General features: G+C 40.1%; 1 protein-coding gene and 1 long non-coding RNA gene across 15 annotated transcripts in view; one reads left to right on the top strand and one right to left on the bottom strand.

The window, feature by feature from the left end:
• Positions 1 to 19,225, top strand: part of FLT1 (fms related receptor tyrosine kinase 1) — a 135,057-nt gene that overhangs the window by 67,428 nt on the left and 48,404 nt on the right. For all 14 annotated transcript variants that reach the window (XM_081004046.1, XM_081004054.1, XM_081004045.1 and 11 more), the window contains 3 exons: positions 9,368 to 9,482; positions 14,395 to 14,503; positions 16,585 to 16,875. In XM_081004046.1, coding sequence (XP_080860172.1) covers positions 9,368 to 9,482; positions 14,395 to 14,503; positions 16,585 to 16,875 — 515 coding nt within the window. The remainder of the gene's footprint in view (positions 1 to 9,367; positions 9,483 to 14,394; positions 14,504 to 16,584; positions 16,876 to 19,225) is intronic.
• Positions 2,935 to 8,277, bottom strand: LOC308476563. The gene is made up of 2 exons (XR_013985958.1): positions 5,284 to 8,277; positions 2,935 to 4,161 (listed from the first exon to the last, which is right to left on the bottom strand). It is a non-coding gene; the product is annotated as an uncharacterized lncRNA (long non-coding RNA).

Raw genomic sequence — 19,225 nt, 5'->3', positions numbered from 1 at the left:
CACCATCCAGACCTCTCATGGAGGAGGCGCACAAAAAAGGGCCTCAGAGGATGATTTCAGAGTCCAGGTAGAAGAGGTGGTCCTTGAGGTATAGTTTCTACAAAGCACATACCTTGGCTTAGTGTTGTGTGCAAATGCAGCCAGAGATTACCCAAGAAGGAATTACCCCCAAAGCATTGTGTAGACCAGGACTGTTCCTTTTTTTGAAATTTTGTTCTGATAAAGTAAGAGGTATATAATGAGACTAGATTGGAGGCAGCAGTTATACATTACCCTGTGATCCAAACCCATTCAGTAATTTGAATCTATGACTTAGGGGTAATAAAGCTACTCATTTCAATCAAGCAGCTGTTTTTTATTTTGAATTGACAAGGTGACATGTAGTAAACTCTTAGCTTGGAAAACTTCCCTCTCCATAGTTATAAATATATCATGCTATTGTGCTTGGCAAGCTGCAAGCAAGTGGAGGTAAGATCTCATTAAGGGAGCAAACTGTGGAGTAGGGAGAGGACAGTGTGAAGCTAAGGGTGATAACAGTGGCCTTGTCCAGAATAGGCCATGGGAGTTTTCTTATCTAACTTAAGCAGGAGGTGCTGGGAGCTTCCTGTGCGAAATTAGGAGCATACACTGCTTTCCTCTTGTTGTTTGGCTTCCTCCTGTATATAAGACGGTTCCCAGCACAGTGATTATCTTTGCATCTTCAAACATGGCACAATCTACTTCCTTAAGAGTATGATGTATCCTTTAGAGTCTTGCCGTCTTTCTCCCCCCATCCTCCCTCTGTCCTCCAGTTCTTCTCAATAGCTCATCTATGTCCTAAGCACTTTTAAGGTCCAGTGACATATGGAATACATATACAGATATATAACACCAACACACAGTAAATGTGTACATCATATATTGAATCCTTCTTTGGAAATGTCCAAAACTACTACACAGCAAGTGCCTGGAGGGGGGGGATCAGAGTGTCAGATTAACAGCTCTGACTGTTCCTTCCCTTTTCTTGAAATATCTGTGGAAATCTAAATTGGGATTAATGACTAATGGTTTCCCAAAGTGATAGCTTGTTTCTCTAATTTTGGCCATCAGATCCCTAAGCATGCACACATGTGCACAAAAGGTGTAAGTTTGCGTGCATAGCAAAGTAAGAGCGAGATTTATGATTTACAAATCTAACTAAACTGTGAACTAATATGCATATGTTGTGTCCACTGTGTCTACAGTACACAATTTCCAGGTTGTGTAGGGTAATAATATGATCAATTATTGCTATTGTCATGGATTTTTAAAAAATCATCAAATGTTTTTGAATATTCACCATTTGTTGCACGGCTCTTTTTTTATTGGATACTTTCCAACCACAAGTCATCCCTGTGAGCTAATACATGCTTCTGATTAGCAAACAGGATGACCCATTTATCATACATTGATAATTAATTGCCACAATTGACAATGTTAAGTATCACAATGCACAATGAATGCATTTTTGCAAAATTTCCAGGTGTTTCATAGTGAAATTAGAACAAGTCATGATGGATTTTATACATCCACAGAAATCTATCATTTCCCACATAACTGCACTTGACACAAATACTTGCTTTCTGCCACAAAGCACCACATATTAAAAATCAAGGGACTTTGCACCTCCAACCAGTTCTGCAAGGTCAGAACAACAACCTCAGAAGACTGAATGGGAAATAACAATATTAAAATTTGAACACATGAATATGAAAGCTGGTGCAGTGCAGTGGCAAGGCTACTGAGCTATGAACAAGAAAGACATTGGTTCAAATATTTCCTTAGCTGTAATCGGAGCCGGCTCACCCAGGAGGCAAGGTGAGGTGACTGCCTCAGGTAGCAGGATCCACTGGGGCAGCAAATTCGTCCTCCAAGGAATGCCTCACCCGCTGATGCCACCACTGCCGCATACTCCTTGGAGGCTAGATCTGCTGCCTCCTTGGCTTTAGCCACCCTGCCAATGCCACCTCAAGAGTGGCCTCTTGGCAAATAGGAGGCGCTGTTTGCCTCCTCCCACCCCTAGAGAGGAAATGGTAGGGGCTGCCATCTGGGGTCTCCTAGGGTCTGCACTTGCCCAGTGTGATTCAGAGCAAACCCACCCACCCCCGCATACCCTTTGATTCCCACTTCAATTGTGCTGCAACTATGGTATGGGGATTGCCCCATTTTTTGCCCTAGGGTAAAGCCTCTAGAGGGGTGCCATTAAGGTCCCAGCCTCTGCGTGTATGTACGCAAATGTGCGTGGGGGGTTACTAAACTGGGTCTTCAACCCGGGGAAAATAAAGCCTTGTTTCACCCGTGGGTGTGATTGATTTGATCCCCCACCCCCACTCATTCCCAGGTTAGAGCTTCACTCGCCCATTTGTCCCCGATGTAGATTTTTATTCTCCCCCTTCGTTCCTGATGCAGATCGTCATTCTCCACCTTTTTCTTGGTCACGGGGTGGCACCATTTTGTGGTTTGCCTGAAGTGCCAAAATGTCTATGATCTCCATAAGTAGACTTAGGGAATTCACACACCCTTTTTGCAATGATTTGACAGGGAGTGCAGACCTTGTTTGCCTTATGATGTGACAACTTTAGCTTGGCTCTCAGCTGTGAGAGGATTGGGATGTGAGGAAGCTCCCAGTGTTCTTTTCTGACCCTAACTCTTTCTCTGTGTGCCAGCAGAACGTTCTGGGGCGGATCCTACTTGGACAGAGCCTGGCTAGTTTATGAATAGCTGACTGTAGACCTATAAGATCCATGTTCTCCGTCCACACTGTCATTATATATCTTACTGTTTTAAGACCTGCCAATCAAAGTGCAGTTTAAAGATAAAGAACTATAAGAAAGGAGAGCAGGGGCCTTGAAGCTGCCTATTAGTTATTAGTACCTGGACAGCAGACGGAACAATACACAGATTACCTTGACACAGTTTTCCTCATTATGGTGAGATGGATTGCATTTTTATTTAAATTAGAATAATTACTTCCGTGATTGCAACTGTACATACAACCTTGTATCAAATTGGTGTCCTCTTTTGACCATTTTGGGTGTGATGCATTTCCACATTCTTTGTAATTTATAAATGTCCACCCTAGATCACATCTCCTACACACTTTAGTATTTTGTATTTTGATATAGATGATTAGATTTGTTTTATGGGATTTTATGGGATTTCTTGTGGGTAAGGAATAAATGGCCAATTTTTTAAAAAACAACCCATAATTTGTAAACTATGCACTCAGTGTGTAGAATTATTATAGATTTGTACAGCGATAGTAACGTGTTCAACTCTCTCCTGATGAAATTAAAGGTGCTTAAAGCAGCTTAATTTTGGTCCTACATTATCTGTTTGCCTTCTGCTTGGTTCAAACCATTGCACTTAAGCTTTTCACTGTTTGTTTTTAATTGATTGGATGTGTTTTTATCAGAAGTGTATTGTAATCAATGGTGAAGTTCTGCATTGAGTGGATACTATTTAGAAAGTACATGCATTCATGCACAACTGTTCTGGGAGCTTTCCCCAGTTACATCAGCACCTCTTCTTTGATAGCAACATACTCTGAATTTTCTAATGCATTAAAGATGTTCTTTGAGGCATTTTAGCTAATTTGAACATATGAAGGTGTCTTATATCTGAGTCAGACCTTTGGCCCATTTAAGTTAGTACAGTCTCCTGGGTATACTTTCCTCAGATAGATAATTACTGCAATTGACATGGGGATCTAATGTTTGCAAAGTGTGCTCTTCCTCTGTTTAGTGATCATTGTGAATTAATTAGTTCAAGCCACAGTTTTCAGTAACTGAACTGATGTAATTCTTTGTGAAACAAGCTTTTAAAAACAATTTGTGCTCTTTTATGTATCACAAACTGACCTGGATCAGTCTAACACAGGGAAATCTGTAGATTATCTTGTGGCTTGTAAATGCAATGGATGACTGTAATAATGAGATAGTTACCAGATGCGGGTGGACATTATTTCAAACTGCTCATGCTTTCGGTAGTTTTAGTGCAGTGATGGGGAACCTGTGCCCCCCCCAACTGTTGTTGAACTCCAAGTCTCATTAGTTCCAGTCAAGATGTCGGGAATCATAGAAGTTGTTGGTTAGCAACATCTGGAGAGCCACAAGTTCCTCATCTTTGTTTTAGTGGAAAACACTGAAATAAAGAAATAAGGGAAATTGTACCATTTTCATAGAATCTTGGAGAAGTGGGAAAAGAAATGCCATTAAAAATAATTAAAATACAGGCAACGATTGATTTGCTTGCACCCAATTGATGTGTGATCATGCATGTGCACACAGCGCCAAACCCAGAAGTGACCCAAAAACATCACTAAAACATCAGGATGGAATGGGGGCGGGCAAAACGGGGGTGGGGCAAGGTGGAATACTTTATGTGGGCCACGCCAACATGCACAGGGATATGGAACGTAACCCCTGTGCAAAACAAAGGATTGCCTGTACTTTTATATTCCCTTTAGAGGTAACAACCTTCTCAAGATGACTTACAAAATAAAAGCATGAAACTGTAATATACAGTGAACTAAAACAGCATTAAAATAACAGCATCAAAAAAAGAAAGCATCAAAATGACTATTTTATATAATAGTAACTGAAATTAGGGCTGTGTACTGGATCTGGCCAAATTCCAGATCCTGAACCAAATCAGGCCTATTTGGGTTGACTTGGGATTTGAATTGAGTTGAAGCAGCCTCAGTTCACCTTGGTTCAGATCAAGTCCACCTGGAGCTATCTGGCCTGCCGAAATTGGATGGTCTGGCAGTGAGGAGAGAGAAGCAGAAGGCTTTTTTCCCCCTCACCCAACCCCCCAACCAGATGTTTAATCAGGGTTTTAAACCCTGATTAAACATGGGGGCAGTTGAAGAATCAGGGTTTTAAAATAATTAAACAAATTTCTTTAGGGGGAAAAGGTAGAATGTCATTTTTAAAAGTTATTTGGGAGGTTTTGCTATGAGTTCAGCAGTTCAAGAGCACATTCGGTCAAGTAGTGCTACTGTAGTAACCTTGTTCACTTGTTTTGCTGGGTTCTATGCCAAGTTCCCTGCTATCCAAATGGATGTTGCATATAATGGTTATGATACATCTTACATGAAACGATCAGGTGCTGTTTTCATTCAGTGACATAAAGGACTGAGGAAGTTAATGCCTTAGGAAAGGATTGGTACTTCTTTGATCAATGCTAGCTATTTGATCACAAACTTGTGGTTTTAAATCCTACTTTTCTGAAGGCAATGATTTACATATGAAAGTAACTTACTAATGCAGGAATTTGATTCATTTGTTTTGAAGAAGCTTGCACCCAGGTCTTGAGAAGTAAAACATTTGATCCAAAGTCAAAGCTGTTCGATTCAAAGCAGAACTGTGAACACCTAGCTTTAAACAAAACAAGAATCTCTCTCCAAAAGAATGTAAAGAGATGAACGCAATGTAACAAGCATTCCAATAGACTTATTACCATATGCATCAAATTAGGTTTAAGACAATAAATTGGTTCCATAAAGGCTGATTAAGAGCCAGAACATTATGTAACATAACCAGCATTCCCGCCCACTCTTGAAATTTCATAATCAACAATACTTTGTGGCATTCTTCTTCCGCTCTACAAGATTGAAGACATTTAAAATGTTTTGACATAAATTTCCATATTTTCACAATTTGTGAGGCTTTATTCCAAACTTAGTATATATAAAAAACAGAAGACTTTGGCCATCTTCAGATGCTTGCATCCAGTGTTTAGCAGACAAGAATGATGACAGGCATAGCCCACAGGCCCCCTCATATGTTTACTTAAGACTGGGGATGCAGGTGGTGCTGTGATCTAAACCACTGAGCCTCTTGGGCTCGCCGATCAGAAGGTTGGCGGCTCGAATCCACTCAATGGGGTGAGCTCCTGTTGCTCTGTCACAGCTTCTGCCAACCTAGCAGTTTGAAAGCATGCCAGTGTGAATAGATAAATAGGTACCACTGTGGAGGGAAGGTAAACGGCATTTCCATGTACTCTGGTTTCTGTCATGGTGTTCCATTGTGCCAGAAGCAGTTTAGTCATGCTGGCCACATGACCCAGAAAGCTGTCTGTGGACAAATGCTGGCTCCCTCGGCCTGAAAGCGAGATGAGCACCGCGCCCTATACAGTGGTACCTTGGGTTACATATGCTTCAGGTTACATACGCTTCAGGTTACGGACTCCACTAATCCAGAAATAGTACCTCGGGTTAAGAACTTTGCTTCAGGATAAGAACAGAAATTGTGCTCCGGCGGCGCGGCAGCAGCGGGAGGCCCCATTAGCTAAAGTGCTGCTTCAGGTTAAGAACAGTTTCAGGTTAAGAACAGACCTCCGGAACAAATTAAGTACTTAACAAAAAGGTACCACTATAGTCACCTTTGATTGGACTTAACCGTCCATGGGTCCTTTACCTTTTTGTTGTTGTTTAGTCGTGTCCGACTCTTAGTGACCCCATGGACCAGAGCATGCCAGGCACTCCTGTCTTCCACTACCTCCCACAGCTTGGTCAAACTCACGTTCGTAGCTTTGAGAACACTGTCCAACCATCTCCTTTACTTAAAACTGACTATGATGAATGCCTGAACAGGGCTATTCTCATGTTGTTATTTAGTTTTTGAAACCAAGGAACAAAAGAAATAGTAATGTAAGCAAGTTTTTCATGTTAAGAAAAGAGTCTGCATTGGCAGGGAAAATCTGTCTTAATACTAACAGATGTTTTTATGAGACATAGACAGTTATACTAAAAGATCTGCTTGTTAACTCTACACATTTGTCCAGGTCCCAATGCAGTCCTGCCAATTTGGATTCTACTCTCACACTTGACCAGAAATCAAACAGGCCATCTGTAACATGACAGAGTTTAAATAAGGTTTTGGATAGATCCTTAGATTGTAAGCCCCCTTGGAGACAAACTATTAACATTTAGAAAAGCTGCTGTATGCCACTCTGAGCCTATGCAATAGAATGGGATATACAGTTGCAATCAAAATTATTCAACCCCTCACAACTGCACAAATACAACAGGTGTTGTCTCAAGCACACCTGATGCAACCAATCAAGGGCTTCATTAGTTGCACCAGGTGTGCTTGAGCTGGAACACATGAAATACCTGAGCTGGGTTTGCTGAGTGTTAAATTTGGCTGCATGTTAGAAATATGGCTAAGTCAAGAGAATGGTTCCAAAAGGTAAGAGAAGATATCATCACCCTTCACAAACAAGGAGCAGGATACAAAAAGATAGGGAAGGCACTATCTTTGTTCCTAGAGACACCATTGGAAGCATAGTTCGCAAGTTCAAAGTTAAAGTAACACTGGTTACATTACGTGGACTGGGCAAAAAAAAGAAGTTATCTGCGGCAGCAACCAGATTTCTGAGAAGGTAGGCTGGGGAAAATCCTCAAATGACTGCAAAAAAGCTGCAGCAAGACTTGGGGGTAGCAGGCACTGAGGTTTCAGTGAGCATATTAAGGCCGTACTAAACACAGATTTCCATGCCAGAACTCTACACCACTACTGACCCAAAAGCACAAGAAAAGTTGGCTCCAATATGCTCAAAATCATATAAATAAGCCACAGAAGTTTTGGGGTTCTGTTTTGTGGAGCGATGAAACAAAATTGGAACTTTTCAGCCCCATGGATCAGCGTTACATCTGGAGGAGGAAGAATGAAGCATATGCTGAAAAGAACACTCTGCCTACAGTGAAGCGTGGTGGTGGTTTGGTGATGCTGTGGGGCTGCTATGCATCCTCTGGCACTGGAAACTTGAAGTGTATGAAAGGCAGAATGGATTCATTGAAGTATCAGGAAATCCTAGGAGGAAACATCATGTTGTCTGTGAGGAAGCTGACGCTTGGGCTTCATTGGACCTTCCAACATGACAATGATCCCAAGCATACCTTAAATTCCCCTAAGGCTTGGTTGCAGAAGAAGTCCTGGAAGGTTCTACAGTGGCCATCAGTCACCTGACTTGAACCCCCTAGGAAATCTCTGGTGGGATTTGAAGAAGGCGGTAGCAGCACGCAGACCCAATATTCTTGAACTGGAGACATTGCTCATGAGGAATGGGCTAAGATTCCTCAGGAAATGCTGCCAGAAGCTGCTGTCTGGCTATGCATCTTGTTTGCAGCAGGTCATAGCAGCAAAAGGCTTCTCTACTAAGTAATAAAGATGCTTGCAATGAAGGGGTTGAAAAATAGTGAAACTGGAGAATCCAGTATAAGTTGCAATTTCAGCTGAATTTTTAAGCATCCATTGTAGTCGGTAAATTTTGATAATAAACCTGATGGGAGTTGAATAATTTTGATTGCAACTGTAAATCAGGTAAAGAAACTAGAGACTTCATATTTTAAACATTTCTTACTTGAGCTTCAAAACCCTTCTTTGGTAAATGAAACCCAACTCTTATCCATATGTTTCACATGTTAATGACTTGTACCTGGAAAACTTAATGAGTGGTCAGAGGGAGAAGACTAGGAGGAGGAGGAGGAGGTGAAGCTGAAGAGGTAACAGGGTTTAGTGAGTAGGAAGAGTCTGTGGCAGAGAGCAGCCCAGAGTTATGCAAAGTTATACAATGTATAGTTATAGTAATCAAGTAAAAATCATTTAAATACCATACATTAAGTCCGCAACTTACTTACACTATCACAACCTTATGCGTGGGGTGGGGGTTTATTCATTTTTTCCCCACCTGCAACCCCAGTGGGGTTTTTTTGCTTACTGGGCTTTGGGAAATGAGTGAGAGGCCTCTGACAGCATCCCCAAGCCCTTGTGCCACCTTTTCAAATCCCAGTAATCATGGTGGTGCCTTCCTTACCAGCCTTTGGGAAGGAGATGTGAATGCTCTGGGAAGGTCACAAGAGGGGCCTGCAAAGCTCTCAGGGCCCTCCTGCAACCTTCCCAGATCCCGGTAAGCAGCCCTCCACATCAAGGGGAGTTGGTTCTGGGGTTCCTGATTTTGTACAATTTTGCCTTGACGCACAGACCCTCGGAACTGAACCCTTGTGTAAGTGGCATGCCCACTGTGTAATGTGTGTGTGTGCATACTGCACATGTCTTTAGGCTACATAAGGCACATAATGCACATATTACACTCTACCTCAAACATGCTCAGATTTGTGTGAGGGATAAAATTCAGATTATAGCATAAACCATAAAATTCAAATCCTGAACTTAAATCTATACTACAGTGTATAACTAACCAATGTTTTAAGAAGTTTAGCTGTGGGTATCTCATAATTAAGCCTGTGCAATGGGCCCCAACTGCAACCCATTGTCTGTAATGACTTACCAATTTGATGTCCTACTTCACTCTTACTAAACTCTCATTGCTCTCATCATAGGTATGAATTTTGCTCCAATGCAGAGAGACCTTTCATCTTGAAACCTGGGAGCACTACAGGAAACAGAATCGAAACCATCACACAGAAAACAGCAATAATAGAGGGAAAGAATAAGGTATGGTAATTTTAAAGATAAAGTACGTCAACCTTGGGTATTTGTACTATGAACTGTTTTTAAATGCTGGATGATTAGTTGCTGGACGTCTCTTCACAGCTGAGAAGAGGTTTCAGAAATCAAATCCCAGCTTATTTCTGTTGCAGTGATGTAGTCACATTACAGAAGTACATATTCTGTTCACAGTTCTTGTGGATATTGGCCATGCTATCCGTGCAAATAGCAGATTGGTCCCATAAGGTAGTGTGCCTTTGGTGACTCAGTAAGGCTGTTGATAATTAGCAGCAGAAGCCTCTTTTGATGCTTAAATTCTCATTTTGATGCTGTCTGGGACTGGATAGGACAAACATTGAACAAACTATTACATGATACCAAATCCCACCAGTACTGCGAACCTTACCAAACAACTTTGAATTCCAAGGCACACCATTCTGCACCACTTCCCACGTATCTGGTTTTTAAGTTAATTTGCTAATAGTTGCGATGCTACTTTGGTAGTCAGAAAAATTTGGAAAGGGTTCAGATAAGAGTCATGAGGATATCTGAAGATTTGAGAATATTATTTTACAAAAGAGACAGTTGGGGATGGTTTCAACACAATCTGAAATTTTATCCAGGGTGAGGCAATTCTGGAAAATACTACAGAGTATTTTCACACAGAAGCACAGTGACAGCCAGCAGAAGACTCATGCTCCAGAAATATCCATGGCAGTGATTTGCATATGGTCCATTTTGTATTCACTTGTGCTTCCTCTTTTGGTGCTTCCTGGTAGTGTATTATATTGTTCTATGTGTCTAGAGTACAATTATAAAGAGGAGAAGCATGTTCAAACTTATCTTGACTTAGCTGACTCAAGTGCTTTTTTGAGCAAATGATAGTGTTTTGGGGAAGAATAGTTACACATCAGGTGAAACAATAAATCAGTAGTCTAAAGCAGGGCCGGGGATCTATTGCCAAAGATCTGCATGTGGACTTCTGCTTTTCTTCATGTGGCTTAATTCCATGTTGGTAGGGAAGCCTAGAGCAGAAGAAAGAGTGTAGAAAGTTGATAGTGGCAGAGAGAGCTGAAACAGATGGAGTCACGGAAGGAAAAGGGGAGGCGGAAGTCCTCTCCCAAGTGATCCACCCCTGAGAAGAAACTACAGATATCAGGGAACCTAATTCTGCATTGAACAGAAATGACAGAACGGACTTCCCCAAATCGGGTGCCAAATCATACATTTGTTGCAAGCCCTAGTGGGATTTTCTACTTTTGTTTCAGGTTCATCAGTTCTTAAAACTATCCTTGAACATATTTCTGACAAAGTTAACATACTTTTATGTAGAGCAGTAGAGATTCATTCAACTGGCACATCTGAACATTGGAGGAGGGATGATACAAAGATTGCAGTGACTAACTGCTTTTTTCTGACATGAGTGATTCTATTGAAACAAACAAAAGAAAAAGCTTTCATAGTTTTGAACTTGCTCTGACATTTAAAATGTTTTGGCAAGGGTAACGGTGGGTGGCTTACCAGCCTGAGTGTTACTATGGAAATTTCCCTTTGATCAGAAGTGATTTGGCAAGTTTGGTTCTCCTTTGAGACTACTTGTGTCAAGTTTGACTATTGTTAATGTGGGATAGAAGAGATATCAAATTCATCTTCTAACCAAAGTTTGTTAGACTTTAGTGTTGCAGACGGAGTTAAGCAAAATCCAATTTAATCCTAACATGTAAAAACACAGGTCAAATTTCTCTGTGAGTCTATGCAAGAAACAAGTCAGAAGGTGACAATAAAACCTGAATAAATGTCTATGACTGCTCAGGTGTTTGGCTTTTCAGTATGTGTCTTACCATATCGGGAATGAGGCTTGTGTAGGCAAGAGTCTTGTTTGTTTATATCGCAGCAGTGCAGAATGATTCCAGCATGCCAGGGTATGTTTTGTCTTTTTGTGCTATAAATTAACATGGCTTCTCCTTTATGGCTGTGTGTACACACCATACATTGAAAGCACATTATTTCCCCCAAATAATCACGGCATCTGTAATTTCTCATCACAGAGCCATAATGCTCGGCACCCTTAACAAACTATAGTTCCTAGAATTCTTGTGGGGAAAATATTGTGCTTTCAGTGTTGTGTGTATGCAGCCTAAATGCTGGAAGTGAAATCCCATTGGGATGGGATATACTGAACTATCAGGCTTATAGCCAGTGGTGTATTGTAAATTTTGACATGCAGGAGATCATTGTTACAGTCTCCAAAGCCATGCCCAAAGGAGAATCCAAAAATACAGGCACCTGAGCTGATCCATTTTATGGAAATAATACTCAGTTTATCAGGGGCACCATGACTGCAGTCCTCAGTGGTGCTTACTTCTGACTGTGTAGGTTCAATTGGAAAAACATGATGACCTTTAACAGAAGTTCTTCAGCCAGCTGAAATGTATTTATTATTCATTTATTTTATTATTTTTTTGGAAACAACTTCTAGATGAGTCTCAAGACTATATATATGTGAAAACAATTAAAAATAGCTTTAAAAACAGTGCAAAAAAGACACTTGATTTAAAACAATGCAGTATGAACACATAATGTATAGATCATTTCACCCAGCTGGAAAACCTATTGAAAGAAAAATGTATATTGTTTCCAGAATGGTGAAAACCTGTTGTGCCTTAACAGGGATGCCGTTCCACAAAATGGGTATAGCCACACTGGAAACCCTTCTCCAAGTTACTGTGGATCAGGGTTCTGATATTTTAGGGACTTAGTTGGGTAACCTTCCTACAAACACAGTGACTAACTGGTAAGGGGTAAGGCAGTCTCTCAAGTAACCTGGCCCTGAGCTGCATCAAGTCTTATATGGACTAGTAGCAGATCAGCCAGTGTAGATCCCCCAGATAAGGTGTTATATGCTGGTAATAGTTTATTCTTACAACCATCCTTATTGCCATGTTCTGTATTAGCTGCAGCCTCTGTAGCAACCTCCAGGGTAGCCCCACATAAAGAGCATTACAGTAATCCAGCCTTGAGGCTGCTAATGCATGGGCAACTGTAGTCAAATTATTCATTTAGCTTCAATTAGAAATGCTAACAATCTTGAAAATAAGTGTTGCCGTTTGAACTCCTAGTGTAAAGTAGCTCAATTATTTTCCTCATTCTCTGACTTCCTACATGCTAATCTTTAACAAATAACATTGGAAAGTCTCATTGTCACCTCATTCATTTTGCCAAAACATGGAGCTTCTTCCAATTATCTTGGCACCCTAGGACATGCCTTCATTGCTGCCCCTCTGAAAAAAAATCCTGGAGCTGTCCTCTCCCATGTGTATGCCCTCCACTGTGGCTTATAGCCACAACTGTTTCTTTTTACACAAAAAGTACTGCTGTTTTCTGAGATGGCAAGAGGAGAATGGCTGAATTCCCAGACCAGTGGAAATATTAGCACGGCTAATAATGAAATCTGCATTCAGAATTCCAGAATGTATTTTAAAATGTCAACCAACTATCATTTAAAAAACTTGCCCAGATACAAGTACATGAAAGATTGATTCTCTTAGGTGTGATGTTGAGAGTTTTATGTTACAAAATAATTGCTCCCATTGTTAGCTACTTGCTCATCTTATCTGTGGCTAATCACAAACAAGGGAAGCATTTGCTTTGTAAGCAAACCTTCAGAGCAAGAATGAGATCTATCCTTGAGGAAATAGCCGGAATACCAGTTTGAAGTATGCCACATCTTAGTATTTGAGTGTTAGCAAGATTATACAAGAGCTTCATTTAAGAATGGGTGTCTGTTCTCATTCCCATGCCCTTCCTGTTTTCAGACAATATGAGATTTGTCCTCAGAATCTCATTCTTGCACTACCCTCTAAGTAGTGTTATAGAACAGTGGTGGCTAATCTGTAATGTTGTTGGACTCTGATTCCTATCAGCCTCAGCCAGCATGGCCATGTCTGACATGATGGAAGTTGCAAGCCAGCACCATCTGGAGGGTCACAGGTTCCCCATCCCTGTTATAGAAAATTGGATATATACTTGGCATGTCATTTTGTTTTTAAAAACACACAAAGCAAAACGCCATCTGAATTACCTATATAACTATGTGTAGCACGGGCGTGTGATTCTTAATACACACTGCAGTGAGACAAGATAAAGTGTAGATAAACCCTCACAGCCTCAGGTGCAATAAGCTGCTTCCAAACTCTGCTGTTGTAGGAAACAGAGAGGTGGGGGTAACAGCATCTTAGGGCTCCACACAAGTGGTTTATAGTTTGCATGAGTGATGCCTTCATGTCCAACATGTTGCTCCCAGGCTACCAGTGGGAGGAGGGTGGCTGGTGAGTGGAACCAAATGTACACTTCATCAGGATCAGACCTATGTGAGTCTTCTGAGCTCCTTGGCCCTTGGCCAGTGCCTGACTTGGCTGATTTTTGCTGCTAACCATGATTGCATCTAACATGTTAAAGCCAGGATACAAAATAATAATAATTTTTTTTTTTTAAGTTAAGAATTAACCTCTACTCTGTTGCACACATGTAGCTACATTTTCCAGTATTTTTCTTGCCAACTCCCTTGGCTGGCTGAGTGACCTCTGGGCATCCTGTGGGGTACAGCTCACAGTGCCACACCTAATTTATTGTAACCTGTCATCAGTACATCATGAGAATGAGATAAATCCATGTTAAATCCTAAATGTTCAGAATATAATGATTCTGGAAATATAAAGGTCTCCTGGGTAAGCTGCCTTCCTGTTATGATTCCATTATTTCCTTGGCTTTATATGATGGTGGCACCTCCTAGTTGCTGCACTGCTTTTCACTGAATTAATGGAACAACTGAATTGTGTCAGTGTCAGTAGTCAGCAGGATCACTGAAAAATAATTATTAAAAACGGATAAGAACTAAATCTATTCTTTCCCCCAACAGACTGCTAGCATGTTGATTGTGGCTGAATCCAGGTCATCCGGAATCTACAGTTGCATAGCTTCCAATAAAGTGGGAAGTGACGAAAGAAATATTAGTTATTTTGTAACAGGTGAGATACAATTAATGTGATATTAAATCATACAGCTATTGATCGACTACATTTTGACCCATTTCTGTTTGGAGGGGATAACTATAGTGAATGACAACAACAAAAATTATAGGGTGCTATCCTTATTCTGGAATTATTACTGGCTGGGAATTTTCTGTTCATTACCAGCCTCCACCTGTGACTTGTGAGGTATTTTCTTCTTCCCCTTAAGGTATTATTACAAAATACCTTCAACATTCTACCTACATCATTCACATGGCTGGTTCACTTGTAGCTCTGTCATGTATGTTCTCTACACAGCAAGGGGTGGGCCTCCGAAGTGAGCATTGGTCTCACATGCCCTGCAAGAAACCAAATGCATGCTGGACTCTATCCATGAACATACTCATGTGGATCTATTATGGGCTGAACTAAGAAATTACTTTGTAGCATGAGAAAAGCACTTGGGTGAATCCATTCTAACAAGTTGTTATAACAAGCTTACCCTTTTCTCCTTGCAGTCAACTGCTCTTGCTGAGGGAGAAAAAAACCCACAAAAACACCACCTTTAAACTAATGCCAGTACAAAATGCTGATGGCTGTGAACAAAAGGCCAGGATGCTAAAAAGGATTTCCTTTCAGTATATTCAAAATAGATACTTCAGGGCTAGACTGATTGCTAGAAGTTGTTAGCTTTTCAACAGCTTTCAAGTTTGTTCTCATTTGAAGACTGGCTTCATCAGAGAATGGCAGGAAGGGGACAGGAACATATCTGGGGCAAAAAAAAAAAAGCCTTCTAGGGCCTGTAAAATGGACTAGATGAATATGTCTTGGGACATGTGTACATTCTGACCACAGGGTAGAAGCACTAGATTCAATATAAGCCTGATCCTTCCCCTATTTTTTGTGGTTGTTTTGCTGGCACACAGCAGGGCCATGGGTGTGTTTGCAATTACTGAGGGTGAGACAGGAACAGCAAAGCCTTATCTCCTGGCTGACCAGTGTCACTAAAGGCATTTTATTTTGAGATTCCTGATGGTGCTTGGCAAAGATAAACAAAATCTTCCATCAGGAAACCTGGGAGCTATTTCCACAGGAAGTTTCAAATCACTACAGTAAATAAAACTCTTTTACATCATTCCAGCCACCCGCTATCCCGCTTTTCTCAGGCTTTAACAAATTCTATGAGGTGGTGATAAATCAGGAGTCTTTTAAAGAAGAAGCTTAGTGTCATGTCTTCTTCCAAAATCAGTTTGTTTCTTTTGTCTCAAAATAGCCTGTATATAAAATTATCTCTTTAAACTGGACAGTATTTTTAACATTACGATAGTTACTTTATCAACTGTCCTGTGATCTCTGGATGAAGGCTGATACAAATGTAATAAATAATAATAATAAATAAAGTGCACATCGTGTCAGGATTAGACATAGATATGTCACTTAGCTTTTGCTTGATCTTTGTGTGCAATAACTTTGTTTGTTCATTAGCTAAGTAACATTACATATATGGGAAAGGGAACCTGTAACCCAGCAAATGTTGTTGGACTCCAGTTCCCATCAGCCCCAGCCAGCATGGCTAATGACCAGGGATGATGGGAGTTGTAGTTCAGCATATCTGGAGGCCCAGAGGTTCCCCATCCCTGTGCAGGAAGATGTAGCTTTCACATTAGGCTATATATTATGTAGCTCAGAATTTAGCTCAGTGCAATTGCTACTTATACTAAGATCCTTATAATAATTTAAACACTGGGAATGTAAACTAGAATCTATTTTGAATGCTCACCTAATCAAATGCAGGCATAAATATTGATCAGGCAACTGAAAGGGGTAATCTAAAGTTATACAGAGGCTATAAAGGAAATTTTATGCATATATGATTAGACGCCAGTTTTTATTATAAAAGAGAAATCTGAAAATGAGCTTGAACTCTCTATAAATCCTCACAGTCATGAGGCCCTCACTCCTTTGAGAAGCTCAGAAACATGGACTCTTTCATTGTTTCCTTGGTAGGAAGAGCAAGAGTTAGCTTCAGATGAGTTTGTGTGGGAGAAGATGGACTGTGCCCTATGAATAAAAAGTATGTGTTTTTTTTTTTTTGACAGATGTGCCAAATGGATTCCATATTAACTTAAAGAAAGCACCAATTGAAGGAGAAACCTTGGTGTTGTCCTGTTTAGCCAACAAATTTCTGTACAAAGACATTGCCTGGTTAATACCAAGGACAGTTAACAACCAAACAAGAATAAAAAAGGCAGCCACTAAGGAGTATTCCATTGGTTTCACTCTCAGCATCAAGAATGTTTCGCTTGAACATTCAGGCACGTACACCTGCCGAGCAAGGAACATATACACTGGAGAAGAAGTGCTTCAAGAGAAAGACGTTACAGTCAGAGGTGAGCACTGTAACAAAAAGGCTGTTTTCTCACGGATCCGCAAATTTAAGAGCGCAAGGAATGATTGTACAACACAACACAACATAAACCATTAAAGGACTCACTAAAAAGTGAAAGTTCTCCCATATAATCTCGATTGATTACTGCTGTACACTTCCAAAAAATGGGAGGTTTGGACATAGGAGGAGTAGCCATGCAAAAATGAACCAAAAAGAGAGAGAAAGTAAACAACAAACCCCCAAACCTGGGCTTGCATTTGGCTCAGGAAGATATGTTCTGCTTTGACAAAGATATGGAAGTTGGGATTTGGAAGACTTCCCCATCCCCTGCACTGAATTTTGTGTGTTATGTTGTATTGTTCTTTGCAGTCTCCCACCAAGTGCTAATGAAAAACTTTGGACTACCTTCTCCTCGGCTTTGATAATCGACCTCCTCCTAAGTGTCAAAGCTGCATAAACTGAAAACACTGTTTTTAAAAAAATAGAAAAACTGCTGGCTTGGGTCAACATTGGACATTTTATAACTTAACTTTAAAGTGCAGAATAAGCACAGCTCAGTTCGAGAGATTGACTGGACTACAGTATTTTTTACTTTAATCTGCTCTTTGTGGATTTATAAATATTGCCTGCTGAGCAAGTTCTTATGCTTATTTATTTGAAATCATTTTTCTACACTAAATATATTAATCTTTTTTTAAAAAGAAAACCAACAATTCTCAGGGAAGGCTCTGAGGATGCAGAATAAGAAATAAAAATGTTGAAATAAGGCACAGCCCTCTTGTATTGTTTGCATGAATTAGAATATTTAAACCCACTAGAGTTGAACCCTCTTTCTTTGAACAAATAAACTGTGGTAGCTTTCCCAGTGCCCTCCCTTTGGTTCCCTTTCAAATAAATCACAGTGCTACTGTTAAAGGTGTGTTGACATCAGTGGGAAAACTCTTTCCTGATTCATTATGGTATAGTTGTTGTAGCTATCTTTATAAAGGAGAATCACCACATTTACCCCTATTGATGAGATTCCAGTCATCACAGAAAAATGTTTAATGTATTTGTCCAAATCTAAATTTAAAATTAAGGCTTTTAGGAGATATATATTATTTATACACATGCACACACCATTGCTTTTCATATGCAAATGATAATAGGATTTAACATGGGGATTTAAAAATGACTAAACTACTGATGAAGAATTAAAAGTAATTTTTGTTACTTTTAAGCATTCCTTGTCTTTCTATTTTGTGATTTTATTTCAAGGTGTTTCTGTGTATTATAAAATCTGTATAAGAAAGAAGTTACTATTTTTAATAGATCTGATAATTTTATTTTTTTACAATGCATATCTATTATATTTGGAGGGGCGTTCATTTATGATTAATTATTATATAGAATTCTTTTAGCCAAGCATGTGGGGATCACAATAGCGACAGCAAAAATGGGAACAAAAGTGGCTTTGCTATTAAAACAGAGGGTGACAACATGACAATTTCTGGTGCCTGAGAACTCACCCACCCATTTCCTCCTTCAAGGTAGCAGGACCGTGTCCCCCAGCCAAGCTTGTCGTTCACGTGGGAATTGCTTTTGTCAAGTGTGAACTGGTAAACAATAGCATTTCCCCATCATGGCAGTTATGTGGAGCCTAAAATGATTTGAAAACAATTAGCTACCTGGAAGTTGTCAGGGTAAAGAAAAGAATTATTGTTCCTATCTTGAAATTTCACCTATAGCCTTTTTGTATACAGTAGATCTTTTTTCAATATTACCATGATAGCTTCCAGAAACAATATGCATTCTGGCAAAGCAAACTTTCTGCTGCTGTTTTTAATACGGTTACAAAGCCAATCCGATTATTGGTAACTGCATTCCAGTGACAGCACGTGTATTTTACTGTGCCTTCTTGGAGGAAAACAGGAAGAGAGAGCCTCATCTCTATAGAAGTTATATGTCAGAAAATATTTTATGGCAAGACGTAGGCTGCAATGACAGGACTTTATGAATTTGCAGTAGCCTGAAAACTATAGTTTAGGAGTTTGAAGAAGCGAAAGAAGCTGCTGACCGTTGGATTCAATCCACCAAGCACTGATTGTGGGCCAGCTCCACAGGATGAATTGGAATAGCAAGCATATAAGCCTGATTTACAGTCTAATGGAAAGGTTAGAGCACAATACTCACCTGTGGAAACAAATAAAGGTTTATAGCAAATCCTAAGGAAAGGAAGGTATCCTGGCAATTCCATAACTTGGAGTTGGCCAAAGCTTCAGCAACCATGTGCTGCAATAGTTTGAATGATTGTTACTGCATCACCACCCATGTTGGAATGCATGAAAGAACCTCAATAATAATGTGTAAGA

Source organism: Podarcis pityusensis, assembly GCF_964106645.2.
Source record: "Podarcis pityusensis genome assembly, chromosome: 4".
Taxonomy (NCBI): Eukaryota; Metazoa; Chordata; class Lepidosauria; order Squamata; family Lacertidae; genus Podarcis; species Podarcis pityusensis.
This window is presented reverse-complemented; position numbering and strand designations above follow the sequence as displayed.